This window comes from Emydura macquarii, unplaced genomic scaffold (assembly GCF_026122565.2).
Source record: "Emydura macquarii macquarii isolate MOO-44397 ecotype Brisbane River unplaced genomic scaffold, CSIRO-AGI_Emac_v2 contig_1045, whole genome shotgun sequence".
Taxonomy (NCBI): Eukaryota; Metazoa; Chordata; order Testudines; family Chelidae; genus Emydura; species Emydura macquarii.
Window position 1 is genome coordinate 19,242,929 of NW_027131182.1, and position 20,293 is coordinate 19,263,221.

At 40.3% G+C, this 20,293-nt stretch overlaps 1 protein-coding gene across 2 annotated transcripts in view; it reads left to right on the forward strand.

Annotated features, from left to right (window-relative positions):
• The window catches only part of PARP8 (poly(ADP-ribose) polymerase family member 8), a 144,012-nt gene that overhangs the window by 64,344 nt on the left and 59,375 nt on the right, over window positions 1–20,293 (forward strand). For both annotated transcript variants that reach the window (XM_067545677.1, XM_067545678.1), the window contains exons 3-6: window positions 6,939–6,976; window positions 8,730–8,819; window positions 14,913–14,983; window positions 17,489–17,566. In XM_067545677.1, the coding sequence (XP_067401778.1) occupies window positions 6,939–6,976; window positions 8,730–8,819; window positions 14,913–14,983; window positions 17,489–17,566 (277 nt within the window). The remainder of the gene's footprint in view (window positions 1–6,938; window positions 6,977–8,729; window positions 8,820–14,912; window positions 14,984–17,488; window positions 17,567–20,293) is intronic.

Genomic DNA, 20,293 nt, shown 5'->3' on the forward strand with positions numbered 1-20,293 from the left:
AATGAATCTAAGTGTTGACTATTGTAGCAGTGGCGATATATCTGCAGGTTTTGCATATGTTGTTCTGGCAGGGTCTTGTGCCACTTTGACTAGGTGTGTCCTATGACTGCAGAGGTGTTAACGGGCCACTCGACCTTGAATGGTCCCTTAGAATATGTCGGTGCTAAACAATCTGTTCCACCTTGTATTTGTCTGTGACACTCAGAGTATTTTTCCCAGACCTGAAGAAAAGCTCTGTATAGCTCAAAAGCTTATCTCTCTCACCAGCAGAAGTTGGTTCACTAAAATATATTACCTCACCCACTTTGTCTCTCTAATATCCTGAGACCAACACAGCTACAACAATGTAGTATAATTCATTGACATTCATTAAATGTTGTTAAGCAGTTGTACAATACATGAAGGTAATTAAGAGAAATGCTATGATTTGTGGTAATAGTTCCTGGCCAAATTCTGAACTCAGATACCCCAATATAATCCCAGCATAATTTCATTGATGTCAATGCAATCACACCAGCTTCATATTTATGTGAGAGTGGAATTGGATGCTTGTTCCAGTTCCTCCTTCCCACCACAGGTAATTTATAGAGACTAAATTATATATCTAACTTCTAAAATACAGAGTAAAAATGTCTGTTCTAAGTAATGTTATCTTTTCAAAAGCAATGAACAGTAATTAGACCCTTTGGTCCAAAGTGGTCCCTTTTGTAACTCTGTGAACTTCAGTGAACTTACACCATGGATCCTTTTGGCCCTTAAATATATTTAAAGTTAGACCCTGTGTGTAGACTTATGGTTACATTTGAGGTCGAAAATCTGTCCTTAACTCATTTTATTGAGCCTTCAGGGATGGACTAGATGACCTAGTGTGTCTTTTTTCATCTCTAACATTTATTCTTTGATGAGATGGATATAAGATTGTGAATGTGTCTTAAGCAAAAAGAACTTTGTTAGAATTCTGTAACTCCAAATTTCTAGATGTCAGAAAGTGTAGAAATGCTCAGTTAAGGTTAAAAAAAACAGTCTTCACTCTCTTCTCTTATCCCGACCCCTAGACTGTATATCGGCAGGAGATCTTCATGAACTGTTACAAGAAAGAAACTTTAGTTTTCTTTCTTCAATATATTTATTACAATAGCATGTGGTTTTGCTGTGTAGTGATATTATCTGCACCCACCCTTCCATTTTCTGTTAGCCATAAGCCTGTATTACAAACAATGCAAAGGGCTTACCTGCAGCCTGTGTGTACAAGAATAAGGTGATGAGGATTGATCTCACACTGGGTCAGAGGCATGGGATCTCTAACTAAAATTGAGAGGCTAATTAGAATGGTGAATAGAGCACAGTCTTATATATGGCCTCTATGTTGGGATACATGATCCATGACACAATGGTGAGGCAGGTTTGGATCTCCAGTCCATAAATAATGGGTAAGTTTATACTTCTCAAACCTGCATGTAGAGATTTTTGAGGGAAATGGGGATGTCTTTGGTCTGAAATTGAATATTAAAAGATGGTACTCAGGGGCAAGAGAACCGAGTTAAAGCTGGCTTGGAAGCTTAGATGAACATCTCCACACTTTGGAAAATGTTCCAGAAGGGTCCTTTTGGTTGAAGGTGTGCAGCAAATCTGGTTAAAGTATGTTACAGGTGTTCTTTAGGCCTAATTCTCAGGAGAGCTTCAGCTGCTTTGTACCATTTCTCCTGTGCCATACAGCCAGAAATTCAGTTTAAAGGGCTTCATGCATAAGGAGAAACCTACAGGTGCACTAGAGCTAGGTTATATGAACTTGATGGACTACATATGTGCATAAGGGTTTTCTGGATTGTGGCACATGATAGTAGCTAAACTAGTGTGGCTCTAGGACGAACCGATGATTTGTGCAATCTATACTGTGCTACATAAAACCTGCAATATTTAGGCACAGAATGGAATGTTGAGTTGATTTATAGATGTAAACGCCAAATGTATTTGCTTTTGCAGGTTTAAGCCAGACACTTAACATTATCTGAGAACGTTGCTGTGGTTTATTTTCCTTTTTATTTGTTTCTAATCCTTGTAAAACTTGAATGACTTGAAATCTTAAAGTACAAAGATGCAACAAATATTAGATACTTTTTTCCTTGTTACTGAGGTGCTCTGTGTTGATAGACTGTTTTCTACCTGAGTGTTATTTTCACAGGTGTTGTCTGTTCAGAGGAGTATTGTTTAAAGGTTTTACTGTCACAGGCCTGATCCTATGTAACCAGTGGAGTCCACTCAGGAGGAGTACACTGGGCATACATACCCCTTTGTAGGGTTGGGGCCACAGTATGCAGGTGTGCTTTTAGTACTGGGTCACATTGGTGGGTCAGGAATTAGCTGCTTCTTATCAAATTTGTGTAAACCTGTCGTCATCTTCTTCCCAGATAATTCTCAGTGAAAGAGATGTAATGTGTTTGCTAAGAGCCTGATCCAGCACTCAGTGGTAGCCTGTCCATTGCCTTCAGTGAACACTGGATTGAGCCCTACACCCCTTAGGCCAATGTTCTGCGATACCGATGTACTGTCAGATTGGTTATATTTGGAAGCCTTTTCTTCAGTGGGCAATAATCTAAATATATATTAAATAATGTAGATATGGTATCTGTCTGTGAAATTATCTATACACACTATATGAAAACTAAATAAAATCCATACCTTTGTACCTAGGAAGGCTAAATCAACCTTTCAACCAACTTAAAAAAATAGAGTACAATAGAACCTCAGCATTATGAACACCTTGGGAATGGAGATTGTTTGTAACTCTGAACAAAACGTTATGGTTGTCCTTTCAAAAGTTTACAACTGAACATTGACTTAATAGAGCTTTGAAACTTTACTCTGCAGAAGAAAAATACTGCTTTTAACCACCTTAATTTAATTAAATGAAACAAGCGCAGAAAGTTTCCTTACCTTGTCAAATCTTTTTTTAAATTGCTGCTGCCTGATTGCATATTTTCAGGTTCAGATGAGGTTTGCTGTTGACCGGTCAGCTCATAACTCTGGTGTTCATAATTCTGAGGTTCTATTACAATGCCAAATCGCAGATTAGACTGTCTATAAAGATAATCAATCCTTCATAAAATAACTATTGTTAAAATCTTTCGTGGCAGACAGAGAGTGTATTACAAATGTGCACCCAAACCCAGTTTATGAACTCCTATTCAAATACAGATAAGGATTTTCAGGATAATCTCTGTAAATGGAGAACAGAGTACCATTTATCCACTTAAAACCATTTGCAGGAAACATACTCTGCATAAAATTATCATTAAACTAGGGCTGCAGCTATAAATGTGGATATTATTTCAAGCAATAAGAAGTTTATTTTAATATCTCATAAGCAGTGAAACATGACAGCTTGCTCTAACTTCTCAGATGCTCCCTTAATGTTGTCTGCAAAGTAACAAATGTTTTGCAATAGTATTTCTATTATAAAGGTTGTTCTGAGCTTGAAGGTCAAGAAATGTATTTGCTTTAGGATGTCTTCTACAAAGGAGCTGCCTGTCTGTCACTGGAATATGCTGAATGATGCTGAGATAGCATCCTCACTAAAGTCATGTCTACACACGAAACTTGTACCGCTTGAACTATGCTGATATTGTAAAGCGGTGCAACTTTTCTACCTCAAATACCTTTCTACCTCAAGTACCCTGCCTTCATCCACCTCCCCCATCGTCGTCACTTCCCTTGGATATGTATATGTTGCCTCCTATATATGTTGCCCCCAATATGATTTCTATTACTTGCATCTGAAGAAGTGGGTTGGAGCCCTCGAAAGCTTATGCCTGCTGAAATTAAATTTGTTAGTCTTTAAAGTGCTACAGAACTCTCGTTGTTTTTGCTGTATACAGACTAACACGGCTACCCCTCTGGAACCTTTCTAATGTGGATGCAGTTATATCAGTATAAATTTGCTTATTTCTGTATTAAAAGAGAAATAAGCTGTACTGGTATAAAGCACCTTTATACCAGTATAAGTGCATACAAGGAGTTGAACCAATATAACTATAGCAATTTAAAAATCACGATTCCTAACTGAAATAGTAATACTGTACTATTGTGTATAGACCAGGCTTAATTTAATTGCCATTTCCTGTCTCTGAGCACTGACAAAATAAACCCATTTCTATACAGAAGGTTTTTTTTTTTTGCTCTCTAAAAGTTTAGTTCTGTGGGGAGCTCAACATCCACAATGCTCTTTGAAGTTAATGGCTGTTGATGGTGCTCAGACCCTGACTCCCCAATCCATTGGTCCTCCCTTGGCCCAAAAGCTCTTTGAAATCATTTGGAGATTGGTTGAATAGTAACGGCAGATCTGGAGCCATTTAAGAGAGATTGTTCAAGTACAGAATTGCTTTAAGGGTTCAATTAAAATATAGCAGGTGTACAATAGTAAGTAGCTGACCATCAAGTCATAGAAAATAATACAGCTTTTCATGCAGAGAAATGAGAGAGGTATTTTGGCACCAAAAACAAATTAATTTTTTTCAACATTTTTCCTGAATTAGAACATAACTAATGTATAATTACAAGCATAAGCATTATACTACTTCTCTCCACAGGTTCAAATGAACATCTTTGTTCTTCCTAACTACAGGCTCAATGGTGCATTATAGGCACAGCATAAGAAACATAAGTCGACCTATATTAGGTCGATTTACAGCCACTGCAGTAATTATTGTATTGGTTCATGTTCACAGTACCCTCCTTGTGTAGGTGATATATGTCCTCACCAGGAGTGCTTCCACCGACCTAAGAGGGGCAGTGCAGGGAGCGGAAAACCCAGTGTCTCTGTCCAGATCCCTGTCCAGAGACCAGCTGCCCCACAGGCTCCTGGGCTCCTAGTGGACTGCCCTCTTCTCCCCCATTCCCTGCTGGGAGCTGGGGGAAGCTGTCCAGGGCTTCTTGGGTCCCTCTCTTCCCCCACCCGCTCCCTGCCAGGAGCTAGGCAGCCGTGTCAATTTCATGGCTCACTGAGAAACCACAATGGTAGCGGGTCAAAATCTGCCCGGGCTTCTTGTCCTGGCTCCCAGCCGCGAGCAGGGTCCAAAGCCGCTTGGGCTTCTCACCCTGGCTCCCAGCCGGGAGTGGAGTCCAGCCTCCCAGCTCTCCAGGGGAGTGTGGGACTGCTGGGCTCTGGCTGCTTGGCTTCCTTGTCAATTTGAAATTAACAAGACAGCCAACAGCCGATGTAAGAGCTGCAGTGTCTACGCAGACACTGCGTTGCTCTAACTACACCGACATAAGCCTTATGCCTCTCATGGAGGAGGAGTTAGGATGTTGGTGTGGTACGACACTTACATTGGTGGGAAGAAAGCTGTAGTGTAGACACTGACATAATTAGATAGATGTAAGCAGCCTTATGTTGACCCAAATTGTGTAGTGTCAGCCAGCCCTAAGTAAAGGCAGATGGGGAGGCGAATATCCCCGGTGGGAGCTAAATGTGGTACAGTGCTTCTGCGTGCTTCAACATACATGGGGAGCACCCCATTATTATGCCCCTACAGAGAAGGCAGCACAAATTCCCCTGCATGCTCAGAGAATGTTTAATTTAAAAGGGGGGAAGCCACTGTTTGCAATGAATTTAATTATCTCTATTTGAAAAATTTCTGTTTATTTTGCAACATCAGAACTAAGAAAACCCAAGAAATCTATAGAAAACAGACATTTCTACTAAATGTTAGGCTTTAAATTAAGTTGACAGTGTTTCTAATAAACGATGCAGATTTTTGTTTATTCCAAATAAACATTCCTTACTTTTTCAAGCATCTATTTATTTTTAATCTTGTGAACACATTTGTCTCTTTTAAATTGCTTCTTCTAGTGTGACAGCTCACTTTCCAGGATTTTATCATTTAATTTTAGTCTGGCAGTTAGATTTGCTCCTCATAGTCTCTAATGGAGGAGACTTCAGAATTTTCTGAAGATTTTATCTAGGAATCCCTCTTCTGCACCCCTAGGAGCACAAAACATTTTTTTTCTAACCTTGATTTCCTTTTTCATAACTCCAATGTTTCCAAGTATTTTTTCCTTTTTCATGGTTTATGCACTTATCTATCTTCCGTCTTCTCTCCCACTCTCCACTAGGAATAAATCATAGCTGCAAGGCTCCCATTGATTTCAATAGGCTTTTGGATCAGGATCTGCACTTGGTTGTAGTTGTTTGCAGAATCTGGCCGAAGGATATTTTTAATCCAGGGATTTGATCCTGAAAGCACTAGGCACACAGAATCCCCTCTTGATTCCAATGGGAGTTTTACCTATGGAGGCCCAGCAGTATATTTTTTCTCATCAGTTTTACACTTTTGTGTCCATGGCTGTTGCGCTACACATACACCAGAATGTATTATTTAGATATGCGGGTAGACACATATTATCTATATGAATTCTGAAAAGTACATAAATTATACAGTGGAAAGCTTTTAGTATGCTACAAAAATTAATTTTTGTAAATTAACCTTCTTAAAAAAATAAAGTCCACGGGGCTGGTCAGCATTTAGCTACCAGTGGGCAGACCTCTACACCTATACAATCCTGCGGAAGTCAGTGTTATGCCCACATGGAATTAATTCTGTGATTGGGACATATGTATGCATTTAAAAAAATAAAATATAGTAGGCTCAATGGAGGCAGTGAAATATTACTGTAAAGAGAACACTTTGTAATGGAATCATGATATTTTTAAGACAGTTTGATTTAGACCTAAGCTGGTTTAGCAGAAGTAAACTTTGGAAATGGGGCATTACATTTTTTGAGCTAAGCACTTCAAAAGCTGTCTAAGTAGCTGTTACCTCCAGTCTGGGAAGCTGTCAGAAATCTATAAATAAACACAGATAATACAGGAATAGAAAAAGTTCTTATGCTGTTATTGTTATTAACCCTATTGTTTGTTTCTTCCTTTTTTCTTCTTTCAGCGTATCCTATTCAGTACATGTCTCGGAGGATTATCCAGGTATAGTGCAACATTCCTGTGCATGAAGCAAATATCACTGTTAGAGCAATATTCAGAGGTTCAGTTCTTGAAGATATTTGAAATTGCATTAATGTGTTGTTCTAGGAGCTTCTTTTTGCCAATCATTTTCCATTAGTTAGATTGTTTTCACAGTCATTTCTCCTTTTCAGCCTTCATTTGTCAGCCAGGCCAGGGTGAGAAAACCTGATTCACGAGTTTAGCAAGAAAGGGGTCGTGATGCTTACCATGCCTAAAGCTGTCGATGATGAGAAGCTAAAAACAGCCTAACTCCTGTTTGGTATGAAATATATAGCTTGATCCAGTAAAGTGCTAAGCATTCTGGCTCTGATCCAACAAAGCACTTAAACATGTGCTTGAAGTCAGTGATGCTACTCGTGTTCTTAATCTTAAGCATGTGCCTAGGTGCTTTGTTTCGTCAGAGCTGCACCTTTCAGGATCAAATCCATAATATGTCTTAAAGGTCAAAACTACTATAAATGACAAGAACCTGTATGCTGTTTTTGTAATATTTCTCATTTTAATGTGTATTCCACCTTTCAGAAAACTCCTAAACAAGTGACTCAGGCCTAATCTTGCTAATTTATAGGTAGGAGAGAACTCATGTGCCCATACAGAGCCAGAATAGACAGTGATCACCAAGCAGACTTATAGTATAGTTAATATCCCAGCACAGATTATTTCCCTAGATGTTGGGGCATTAATTAGACTGAAGGGGAATCCTCAGCAGGTAAATTTGTACATATTATAGGAACAGCTCAAGGAATTACGGGTACATCAGTTTCATACATTGCTGTTACCTATGTCAAATCACCACTATGGCACTCATAAGATCAGTGTTGAAATCATAACCTAAAAATGAATGAATTACTTTACAAACCTCTAAGTGATTGGAAACAGCTGAGCGTTAAGTCATTAGTCCCTGAACCAATATGATGCAGCAACTTTCCATCCTGGCAGCTATTGGAAAGTTTCATAATTGCAAGTGAAACTAAAACGATCTTAAATAGTAATGGTGTCTCCACATTGTTTATACATTGCTGACGTCCTGAAAGTATCACTGATATTTTTAGTAGAAGTATTAAAGGCACTGAGCATGATTTTTTAAACCATTTCCTCATAATTGTAACACAATATTAAGATAGTTATGCTCCAAAAGAGATGGATATAGTGTCAATCAGTATACTAAATTTCTGTTAATATGAATCGATACAGTATACCTGCATGACTCCTCTGGGAGACATTAATAAGTATTTTTCCAGTGAATAAATGTCCATAGCGATACACATTGGCTGATGTAGATCATAGAAATGTTACCGCCTATTGTGCCAGAGACCTATGTATGTTGTGTTAACTAATACATGCTGTTCTGAGAACCCAGTTGGCCTTGTCACCAGTAACGTATTTATGGAGAAAGATCCAATCCTGCCATGAGTGGATACCTGGGCTGATGCATTGCCTTCAGTGGGACTCTGCTTGGCACAGGGGGTCCATCCTGCCTAGAGCCCATTGCAAGATCAGGCCCAAGGGAAGTTAATCTTGCTTTCTCCTACCCTTACATGGTTTGCATATTTAGGAACTTCAGAGCACATTGGAAAGTAAACTGCACACCCCCAGATAGGAAGTGGTCCCTTTATGTCACTGATGGGGCAGCCTGGGAGGGTGCATGGATGGTGTCAATGGATCAGGCCCCTATTATGTACCAATTATCCTAAGAACTGTTTTTCTTTTATAGATAACACATATGTTTCCAGTTCAGATAATGATGAAGATGTGTTAGTTACAACAGAGCCAATCCCAGTAATTTTCCATAGAATCGCAACAGGTAACATTAAGAGTCACAAATGCTTTTTCAAGTTAAAGTTGTGAGGGGGATAGCAGGATACTACCCGTAATAAAGGACAATATGCCAATTCAGGGAGCTGTGCAGCTTGCAGTTTTCTCACAAGCTCATTGTTTGGTATAGTCATACCTTTTGGAAATAAAAGCAACTAAAATATTTATTTTGGGGATCAGTTTAATTGTACAGGCAAAATGTGTTTCCACTCATTGCATGGCTTGCAATCTGTGCTAAAGCAATGGGACATACTTGCCTATTATTAAGGTTGCCCAACACTTCCCTTTATAAACCTCATTTTCATTTGCTTATTACTTTGCTAAACTTTAACCATTTGGGATGAAAATTCTATGTTGGGTATTTATCTCAGGCTGATAATTATTTTAAAATTTTCAGCAAAAGTGGTTTAGTCATTTTCAAGAACAAAGCTAGGGAAGAACACATTGTTTTGACCATGTTAAAAAATTCAAGCAGCCCTATCTTTGAAAAGCTCTAGCAACCTCATGTTTGGAGCAGAGACTTGAAATTTGCCAGGGCAGTCTCAGGGATGTACCTTTTGCCAACCACATGAAAATCTGCCCATATTTGGCTAAGTTATAAGCCTTTGGAAAATCACGGTTCACACATGCTCAGCTGCTAAATTCCCCAAAGAGTCTGTCCACACTGACAATGCTGCAGCCTGGGGCTGACTTTCCCTGCAATTGCAGCTCTGAGTTGCTGCAAGCTGTGCTGGGGTTGGGTCTGGGCATATGAACTGAGAGTAGGGAAAGTCTCTCTCCTGTGTTCTCAGGCCATGTCTACACTGCCAAGTGAAGTCGACATACTTTAAGTTGACTTTCAGGAGCCGATTTTTAGAAGTTGCAGCAGCGTGTATACACTACACTGTTTGCGCAGGTCTCCTGTGTTTACACTGAGCACTCTTAATTCGAATAGCAAAGCAGTGCATTGTGGGTAGCTATCCCACAGTGCAACTAGCTGCGGTGGCCGTTGGGACAAGTGTCATCGTCCCATGATGCAATGCTGCTTCCCCCTCCTTTCTTCCTCCCCAAACAAACAGGAAAAGTATTTTCGTGTCGTTTATTTACTCCCCACGCTCGCCATTGCTGCAGAGACATGGAGCCAGCTCAACTCTGCACTATTATTGTGAGCGTTACAAATACATCGTGGCTTATCATTGAGTATTTTCAAAGTAGAGCAAGAAACCGAAGCACACACAACAGCGATGCCACTGAGGCTGCCCTGCTACAAGCCATCGAGCAGAACAATTCCCGATTGCTGCAGGCTGTAACGAATCATCTGCATTCCATGGAGCGCCGGTTCTGGTGCAGGGAAACAAGCACAGACTGGTGGGACCACATCATTATGCAGCTGTGGGATGATGATCAGTGGCTGCAAAACTTTCGTATGCAAAAGGCAACTTTCCTGGAACTCGGCTTGAAGCTGGCCCCATCCCTGAAGCACATGAACATTCGCTTGAGATAAGCTCTGACAGTGGAGAAGAGAGTTGCCATCGCTCTGTGGAAGCTGGCAACCCCCGACTGTTACCGCTTGGTTGAGAATCAATTCGGAGTCAGTAAATCTACAGGGGGCATCGCAGTGATTCATGTATGCAGGACCATCAACGGACTATGAAGGATAGTGACTTTGGGAAATGTGTAGGACATAGTGGAGGGGTTTGCCATCATGGGGGTCCCAAACAGCTGGGTGGCCACTGATGGGACACACATCCCTATCTTAGCGCCAGCACACCTAGCAACCGAGTACATAAACTGCAAAGGGTACTTTTCCATGGTCCTTCAGGGGCTTGTGGATCACAGGGGTCGTTTCACCGACATCTGTGTGGGGTGGTCTGGAAAGGTGCATGATGCGTGTATTTCATAATTCGGGGCTGTTCTCTAATATGCAGGCGAGCACTTTTTTCCCAGACCAAAAAATTCACATCGGGGGTGTGGAAATGCCCATAGTGATCTTGCTTACCCATTGTTCCCTTGACAGTGACAAGGAGTGTTTTAATAAGAGGTTAAGCAGTTGCGGAATGGTTGTAGAATGTGCCTTTGGGCATTTAAAGGGTAGATGGAGGAGTCTCCTCACTAGGCTGGACATGACTGAGAAGAACCTCCCTTCTGTGATATCTGCGTGCTGTGTTCTTCATAATGTGCGTGAAGCGAATGGTGGGAGGTTCCCCCAGGGTTGGGCTATGGAGGCAGAAAGACTGGCCACCAGTTATGAGCAGCCAGATGCCAGCACTACACTGAGAGCTAACCATGGAGCACTTTGCATTAGGGAAGCTTTGAAAACCAAGTTCTGCAATGAGATGCAGGACTGATTTCTGTTCCTGTCTGTTGTTTGCCTTTGGTGAACCCTGCCCCCCATCGATATCTGTACCCGCCAAATCCCTCCAGAACAAGATATGATTTAATAAAGAAACATGTTGAAATGATGCTTAACTTTATTTATGAACATTCAAGTCATGGGGGAAGAGGGAGAGTGTTCATTCACGGTCTCAAGGGGTAGGGTGGTATCTTGCTGGCCAGCTGTCAGTGTGGCCGCCGCTGCTTTCTGCTCGCCTCCACCGGGGTGGAGGCGAGCACGTACTGCAGCCTGGCCAGCCTCCTCAGAGACCGGCTGGGGGAGGAGGAGAGGGTGGGCATCAAAGCCCTTAGTCGAGGAGCATTATGGAGGGGCTGCAGTGTGACTTTGTCCTTCCTCCACTCCTCCTGAAGCTCCACAAGCCTCCTGCGTGGTACTGCAATCATGCTCCATCATTTCTCTGCAAGTCTCCTTGTCCATGTCCATATTCTGGGACAAGGTCAGTCACCACGCTCTTTGCTCTGTCTCTGCAGCCGCTGAGGCATTCATGAGCTTGCAAAACATGTCATCTCTTGGTTTTTGTTTTTTTTTCCTCTTTCTAATCTGCGATAGTCTTTCTGCAGCATTTCTTGAGGGTGAGGCCAAGGCCAAGGTGTCTACAGAATGAAAAAAAAAATAACAAGGTAGCCACTGTTAGCATAGTGAAGAAAATGATACAACTGCAATAATGTAGACAATAATCCCCATGCAGTGCACAGGGCAAACACAGAGCCTCATTCCATTTCTGATGTCCCAGAAGGGTCTGTCTGCTCGCTGTGCCATTACAGAGAAGATCTGAGGACAGCGTGGTGGTGGTGGTGGGGGGAGTCTCTGCTGGTATTTTAAACCCTTGCAGAGAGCGTTGTGGGGGAGGGAGAGAGGCGGGGAGAGTCTCTGCTTAAAACAAAGATTTGCTGGATGCAGCGGAGTACCAGCGGGGTTCCGCTATGATGCAGGCTCGCTTGATTGCAGCAAAGTATCCTACCGTGGAGGGAGGAACAAGACAGCCCTCCCCTGAAAACTTTTGCGAAGGATAACAGATTACATACATGAAAGTTTCTGTGAGATATCAACTGATGATAAACGTAGCATTTCTCATCACATAAATAAACTGTTCCCTGGGTAACCCTCCAGTACAGTCACTGAAACGCCTGAAATCCCCTTTGTGCCCCCCCCCCCCACTCAATGTAAAAGGACAGAACTGCTAAGAAGAAAACAAACCTCACCAGATGTGCCTTCCCTGGGATCATTAGTGCTGTCCTGTGTGCTGCTGGACTGCTCTGGGGTCAGGAATATGACCTGACTTTCAGGGAGAGCGACCAGCACTCTCTCATGCACCCTGTTCTCCTCAGCCTCCTCTTCGTCCATGGAGTCCTCATCATTGTCCATGGACTGTGACCTAGCGGAGGTATCGATTCTGCGGGGCGGCACCGAGGTGGGATCGCCACCGAGAATTGTGTGCACCTCATCATAGAAGCGGCATGTTTTGGGCACGGAGCCAGAACAGCTGTTAGCTTCCCTGGCTTTCTGATACGACTGACACAGCTCCTTGATCTTCACACGGCACTGCTGAGCATCCCTCTTGTGCATGTCCCTCCCTTCTCCAGCATACCCTGGAATATCTTCCCATAAATGTCCAGATTCCTTTTGCTGGCTCTGAGCTGAGCCAAAACGGACTCCTCGCCCCACAGCCCGATGAGATCTAAGACCTCTGGTCGAATCCATGCTGGAGTGCATTTGGGCTTTGCAGTAGCCATGCGGGGAACAGTGACAAAGCTCTCTCCATGCTGGCAGCACAGGAAATAAAAATTCAAATCTTCCCAGGGCTTGAGGGGAGGGGACATTTCCTGGTAGTGTGACCACAGAGCAGCACAGCGCGACTGTCCAGAGAGGTCAAAACGGGGCATTGTGGGATACCTCCCAGAGGCCAATAAATTCGATTTAAGTGAAATTGTGTCTACACTGACACTAAATCGAATTAACAAATTAGATTTTGGCGCTACACCACTTGCAGAGGTGGTCTTATTAAGTCGATTTTCAAGGTGACTTAATTCGAATTAACAGTGGTGCCAGTGTAGACATGAGTATACTTAGGTCGATGTAAGTGACTTTACGTCAACCTACGTCGCCAGTGTAGACCAGGCCTTAGTGACTCCCCTGCAGCACCCAGACTGTGTGGAGGAGTAAGCTCTCAAATTGGACTGCAGAGAGGACAAGAGCTGGACTGGCAGGAGGAGTAGATTGAGAGCCTAGGCGTAGGGAGAGACTGTGACTGGAAACTGCCAGGAGGAGAGAAGAAAACTGGGAATGGAAGTTGGGGTGGGAGGAGACTTGAACTAAGAGGTAGGGTTGGAGGCTGAGACAGGGCGCTAGGGGATTGGCTGGGAAAGGGAACTGGGACTGCCTGAACAAGGAGACTGGGACTGGAAGCCAGGGAAGGAAACAGGAATGTGGGGATAGGGGACTGGGAGGCAGGGGGTACAGTGGAGATTACGCAGGCAAGTTTCATTCTGTTATTTCCTAACTTTTGAGCCCTCGACTTTGCAACCTTAATAATGTTATTTTAACATAGTTTTTTGATGTAACAGAATTAGCCTGAAAAATATACTCTGGGTGCAGGAACAGAAAACTGGTACAAAGTGCTAGAAAGCGAATATTTTAGGCACTTAGTCTCTGATCTCACTTAAACTGATGTAAATCAGGAGTAACTCTACTGAAGTCAGTGGAGTTACACAGAAGCAAAACAGCTATGAAATCCTAATCAGACTTTTAAGACACAGTTTTCCTGCAAAGATACCCATGTTATAGTATTTTTTAAATCAAGTGTGAAATTTTCTATTAAACTTGAAAACAATACAAACCTTTGTTCCCATAAAAAAAATGAAATGACATTATTTTGCCAATTTCTTTTATTCTTAGGTAAAATCCAATTAAAATCAATAGCTCATTTGTCATCTTGTAACATTCCAGCAGAGAAGAAATTTAACATGGCACCCAATTATGGAGATGTAGAGTATAGACACTGCACGCCCAGCTAACACGGGTATAAAAAGCAGTGTAAACAGTGAGGCATGGCTTGGGCAACTAGAATAGAGCACCCTACACACCTAAACCTCCAGGGTGTATATACCCTACTTGGCTCTCTACACTCCCAAGCAATGCCTCCCAGGGCATCTAAATGGTTCTTCTTGTGTCCTGCTGCCTCCCCTCTGCTGGAGCCTTTTCCTGCTACCTGCATGCTGACCAGAGCCTTTCACTGTGGCATGCAACCACTCACTGCAGTATCAGATGTGGACACAGTCTCCCTTTCACTGCAGCAAGTAGCTACACGCGTAGTGCCTGTACTGTACACACCACCATAAGTGTGGATATAGCTTACATCTAGTTTACAAATGAATAAAATGTGAGGGGGGAAAAGTCTATTTATGCAGCATTCTGTATTCTAGAATCATCATGGATTCCTGAGGCATCTTGGCTTCTTGTTTTTATATTGCTAGACTGTAAGCTCTTTCGGGCAGGGACCATCTTTTTTTTTCTTTTGTGTTTGTACAACACCTAGCATAGTGGAATCCTCATCCATGCCTGAGACATCTAGGTGATACAGCAATGCAAATAATAATAATAAATTAGTTATTTCAGTTCTGTTTTTTAATTACATAAATAAAATGATTTTAGATTTTTCATGGCTATTAACTATTTTCCTTTTTTATTTTATTTTATTTTATTTTTTAGAATTAAGAAAAAACAGTGATGTTAACTGTTGCTTATCCATAAAATCAAAATTACAGAGGGAAAATGGAGAGGTATGGTATTGCTTTATTAATGTAGTCCTTGTACATATCTTCATTGGAAGGTAGAGTGACAAACTACAAAACATAACCTAATATTTCTTTTGCATTTAATTTGTTAAAATAAACACCAGGGTGAAATTCTGGCTCCACTGAAGACAATGGGACTCTTGCCATTGACATCAAAGGGGTCAGGATTTCACTCCAGATGTACACAAACAATCTATAGTTTTGCAAGAAGTCTGTTACAAGATGTGCAAACTGTTATCAATCTAGGAGCACTGAATCTTCTCCATAACATATACCCTTTCTGCCCTGGAAATACAACTGTGCCAGAGAAGCTGTTCACAAAGCAATTGTTTCCCAATCTGGTTTTATGCGCAGGACCAGATATTCCAGACATTCACTGCCTAGCTTAGTGTTTACTAATGTGAGCACTGATAGTCCCCTTGAAGTCACTGACCCTGTTCATGACAGTGTGAACAATAGGTGTTTTTTGGAATATCAGGTCCCATGATTCCAGTGTGTGGTTTATACTTGGTTTCTTAACTAGGTCTGATCAAGGACTTAACCTAGTTAAGAAACAGCATTAAGGTGACTCAACAGTAAAAATTGGCACCAAGATATGCAGTCTGACAAACCCTTACTACCAAGCATAGGGCTTCTTACCACACTTACTGCCACTGTAATCAAAAGGCTTAAGCACTCCATGGCCCTGATTCAAGAAAATGCTTAACTACATGCTTAATGTTAAATGCTCACTTGAATACGGATAAGTTCCTGAATGTAGTTTACATTTGGTTGTAATGGTTTGCTGGATTGGTCACATGTTTTATACTGAGCTAGAGGACAACCATGTTGCAGCTAGATTTCCTGATGTGGTGGTTGTATTTGTAGCAGATAGGGCCATATTTGATTAAAAAGTTGCAGTGGAAATTTTTGACATGCACTGTCATAGAATTTTATTCAATGATCTTTAAAGCTTAGAGAACCAAAATACATCACAAATTACAAAGTATTATAGAATACATTTCTGGTGAAGAAATATTTTTATTTTTAAAAATTATAGGTGCAGTTAGATTTATTTTCATGATTAAAAGCTTGAGATAGGTTTAATTTTCATGGCAAAGAAATTGAACTTTTTAAAAGTTTTAAATTGAAGTAGGGCCCAAGTAAGGTATTTATTTAAGAAATCCTCATAATGAAAATCTTTAACACCAACCATCTCTGTGAGCCAGACAATCATTGTCTTTACTTCATTATGTGAACATGTCATATATCTGATGGATTTATCACTGTACTAATGAAGAGTTTCATTTCTCTTTGTTTGTGTTGTCGGTGTGTTTATTTGATTTATATTTTACAGCATGCTTCCCCTAGAGCTAAGGTTATTATTAGGCAAAGTAGACTGAATAAATTCTTTTACTTTTCTTCAGTACAATAGCAGCAAAAAAAAGGCTTAAAATTGCTTTGAAATTGGATGAAAATATGATTTTCAATCAATATACATACACACAGCAGACAGCATGAATTTACAGACAGATGAATTTAAGGAGATGAGGTTAGAATATGAGGCCATGAAAATTAGTGTCAAAAATATATCTGACTTTTCTGAATCTATAAAATGAAAAGGAAAATTCTGTTAGATGCACACAGCTGATTTTTGTGTCACTATGTTTTGTGTGTCACGTGAATACAAAATGTGCAATAGATAACGTGGGTCAAACAGGAGAATTTTGGCTTTATGATTTTATCAAGTATTCAATTTTATGCAAGCTCCTGATAACATAAGGGTTGTGAATGACAAATAGATTATGGGAAAACAAGGAATAATGTCCTTAAACAATTGAATGACATTAAGCAAGGACTAGAGTCTGACTTTCTAAGGCCTTGTCTACACTAACACTTAATCCAGCAAAATTCGTTGCTCGGTGGGTGTGAAAAAAACACCTCCCTGAGTGACATAATTGTTGGCAGCATAAGGACTTGTGTAGACAGCGCTCTGTTGGCAGGAGACGCTCTTCCCCCACCAACATAGCTACTGCCGCTCGTTTAGGTGGTTTTATTATGTCGGCGGGAGAGCTCTCTTCCGTCCACATAATGAGGCTACAAAACTTTTGCTGGCATAAGTGCTACTGTAGACAAGGCCTTACTTATGCTGATATTATAGCACCTTTTTCTATGAGTTGTCCCTATTGTGAGTATAAATTAATAAGTTAATTCTTTTAAAGTGATTTGAAGATGAATGTTGTGTTGTTTGTGTTGCTCACAAATCAGTACAGTCTATTATAGTTGATTTAACAGAATACAATAGGTTAATGCCCTTATAGGGACACAGTTGAGTTTTGCCATTGACTTACTGGTCAAATCAGGCCCACGATCCTCTTGCCTAGAAGTTACTAATGAAGACTCTAAAGTGTGTGGAGTGTTTATTTGCTACATACATAATTACAAAAAGAAGAAAAGCAAATGTCATTCTCCTGTTTCACTTGCTAACATTTATTCATCTATTTCAATAAGGAATCGAGGCACAATAGTGCAGTTGAAGAAGATTCTGAAGGAGATAATGATTCTGAAGAGTTTTATTATGGGGGACAGGTAAGGGAGAACATTTTCCCAATAATTTTAAAGTTGCAAACAATGTCATTTGAAGGCTTCTGTGGTTCATGTTACTATAGATGTATAATATGAGTTGAGGTGATGTATTTTGCGTTTTATATTGACCTTCAAATTTGTGCAGTTGTAGGGACAAGACAGCTGATTGTAACGTGGATGTTTTTGAAAATGGGATCTATTTTGTAGCTTCCATGAAATAACTGTTCGCTCTCTAAAGTATAAATCCTATTGACATCAATGGAAGCAAAATAGGGCTGTAAACTGTTATGTGTTGGGGTTGTCAGCCGGTAAAATTAATAGCACTGCATTTTAACAGTAAAAGTGATAGTTATAAAACTCTTACGATCTACACTACAGTAAGTTTTCTCCTTTCTGAGCTCTGTAGTCTAATTTATGTAGAGAGATGCTGATTTTTTTTTAAAATAATTGCATTTCTGTGTCTTTCCTTCTTGTTCCCTCAGCAACGTTATTTATGATCATATCCAGTCTGTAATGGGAATTAAAATGTTCCCTTTGTACTTATTTCTTTTAAGAGATCAATGGAGTGTTTGACTAGGAAACTCTCTCTTAATGTCAGAAAATCATCAACCAAGGGGTCAATAAATGCAAACTGTGTTCATGGGGGTGTTTTTTGACATGCAGCCACCAGGAATCAAACTCAGAACACCAGCTCATTCCATAAGCTACCAATTAACTGTTAAATAGATACCATTTTTGGTCAATATTTGCCTGGATTGTGTTTGAATTGGTAACATTACATTACATTACACTCTATTTATGTAGCACCCTTGCTCCAAGAAAAGACAACAGAGAGAGACAGGAATAAAATACAGTAATCACCAAAAGCAAAATAATCAACAACTGTGATTGTCCTGAGTGAGTACAAAATATTGGATAAGCAAAAAGAGGAAGAGAGAAGACAAGATATCATTAAAAGTGCATTAAGGAGATGAAAAGAGACAGGTTATGAGATGGGATATAAAATGGGTGAGTCAGAAAGAGAAAGTGAGTTCTGAAGAGCTTTGGCTAGAAAGGCATGAAGAGTAAAGGCAATAGAAGAATTGTGAGGTGAATGAAGGGAGCAAATAGGAAGGCAAGTTATAGAGAAGTCCCATAAGCAAGTGTTATGTTAATTTAGATGGAATAAATGGGTTAAAGTTGTAACATAACCCAGTCTCTGACCAACATTAAGCAGTGTTAAACAAGGCTGGAGTTTGGTATACAGAGACCTCAGCCTGTTTAGTACCATGGCAAACACACCATTCAAAATCCTTTTAACATTTTATTAAAGATACAGAGAAGATGGGAACACAGTTAAAGCATTTTAAATGTAAAATATTAAGTAAAGTTTTCATTCTGATGACGTTTCTTGTTTCCCTTTACCTGGAGAGAGTTTTAAAAGGAAAAAAAATCCCTTGTTTGACAATCTCTTAGGTGGTATCAAAGGTGGTCAAAGGCCTTGAGTAAAAGAGAAAGAAGATAGCTGAGATGAGCTGGAGCTGCTGTTGCTGCTGCTGTTAAATCCTGTCCTATTTCATCCCAAGTAGTGTTTTGGATTTTGCTGGAGCTGATAGAGGTGGCAACATTATCTGTGTCCTTCTCTTTGGTCCTCAGGATTAGGACAAAGAAGATCCAGGGTGATAGTGAGGATGGCAGCCATGATGGTGACACTTGTGCCAGTAGCCTCCATCTGTTCTTCTGTATTCTTTTGCCAACGTTTTTATCTTTAAGGACCCAAATATGGACTGATTGGCGGAATAGCCCATCCCCTCATTATTTTGTCCATCAACTACACCTAATATTCGACACACCAATTTTGGTTATTTAATTTCTGGTTCCTCATCTTCTGTTTTTACCAAGCATGATTTCAGTATAGTCCTTGAATTATATAAACATGGCCTTTTTTTTGTTTGGACTAATATAGTCGCTGCCTTGTTCTCTTGCACCTGTTTATAACTTTCATTATTGAAAGCAACTTCTCTTTTCCATCATTATTTGTTATTATAGGTTATTGTATTATCTTATCAATTTGTACATACTTTTTACAATTGAGCTCACAATTAGTGTCAATTTGTTGACCCAATTATCTCAATGGCAGAAAGGACAAGTTTAAGTTTTTTAAATGTAAGAGTGAGAATTTTAAATGACGCCACAGATAGGCAGGAAGACAATAGAATGAAGAAAGAGGATATGTATGAGAGAGAAGCAAGGCACAAACAAGACAGGCTTCAAAGTTCTGGACTGATGATTTAAGTGCTTGAAGAAAGGATTTTGGAAGATGATCATCAAGAGAAGTGAAAAAATAAAGGTGAAAAATTCCAAATACTTTGACTGGAATTTTTGCATTATCAAAAAAAAAGTAAGCTGTAGATATGCAAACTGTTTAGAAAGTGATAAATGCCAATTTAACAACATGAGAAATACAGCTGGAGAAGAAGTTGCTAGTTAAAGATAATCTTGCCATTTCTAAAGGAAACAACTGAAATTATGAAAGAATTGATTGTGAGAAAAAAGGGACAGTGGACAAGAGGAAAGGGTTTGGGGTAGTGGTGAAGAAAATTCAAAATGTCTTGGTCGTAATGGAAAGGTTTGCATCTCCTTACCAGTCACCTGTACATAATTTCCCTAAAAGATAAATTGGATAAATAGTTTAGAAGTAGCTAAATGACTGAGGTGCCTGAGTCCTATTGACTTTCAGTGGGACTGAGG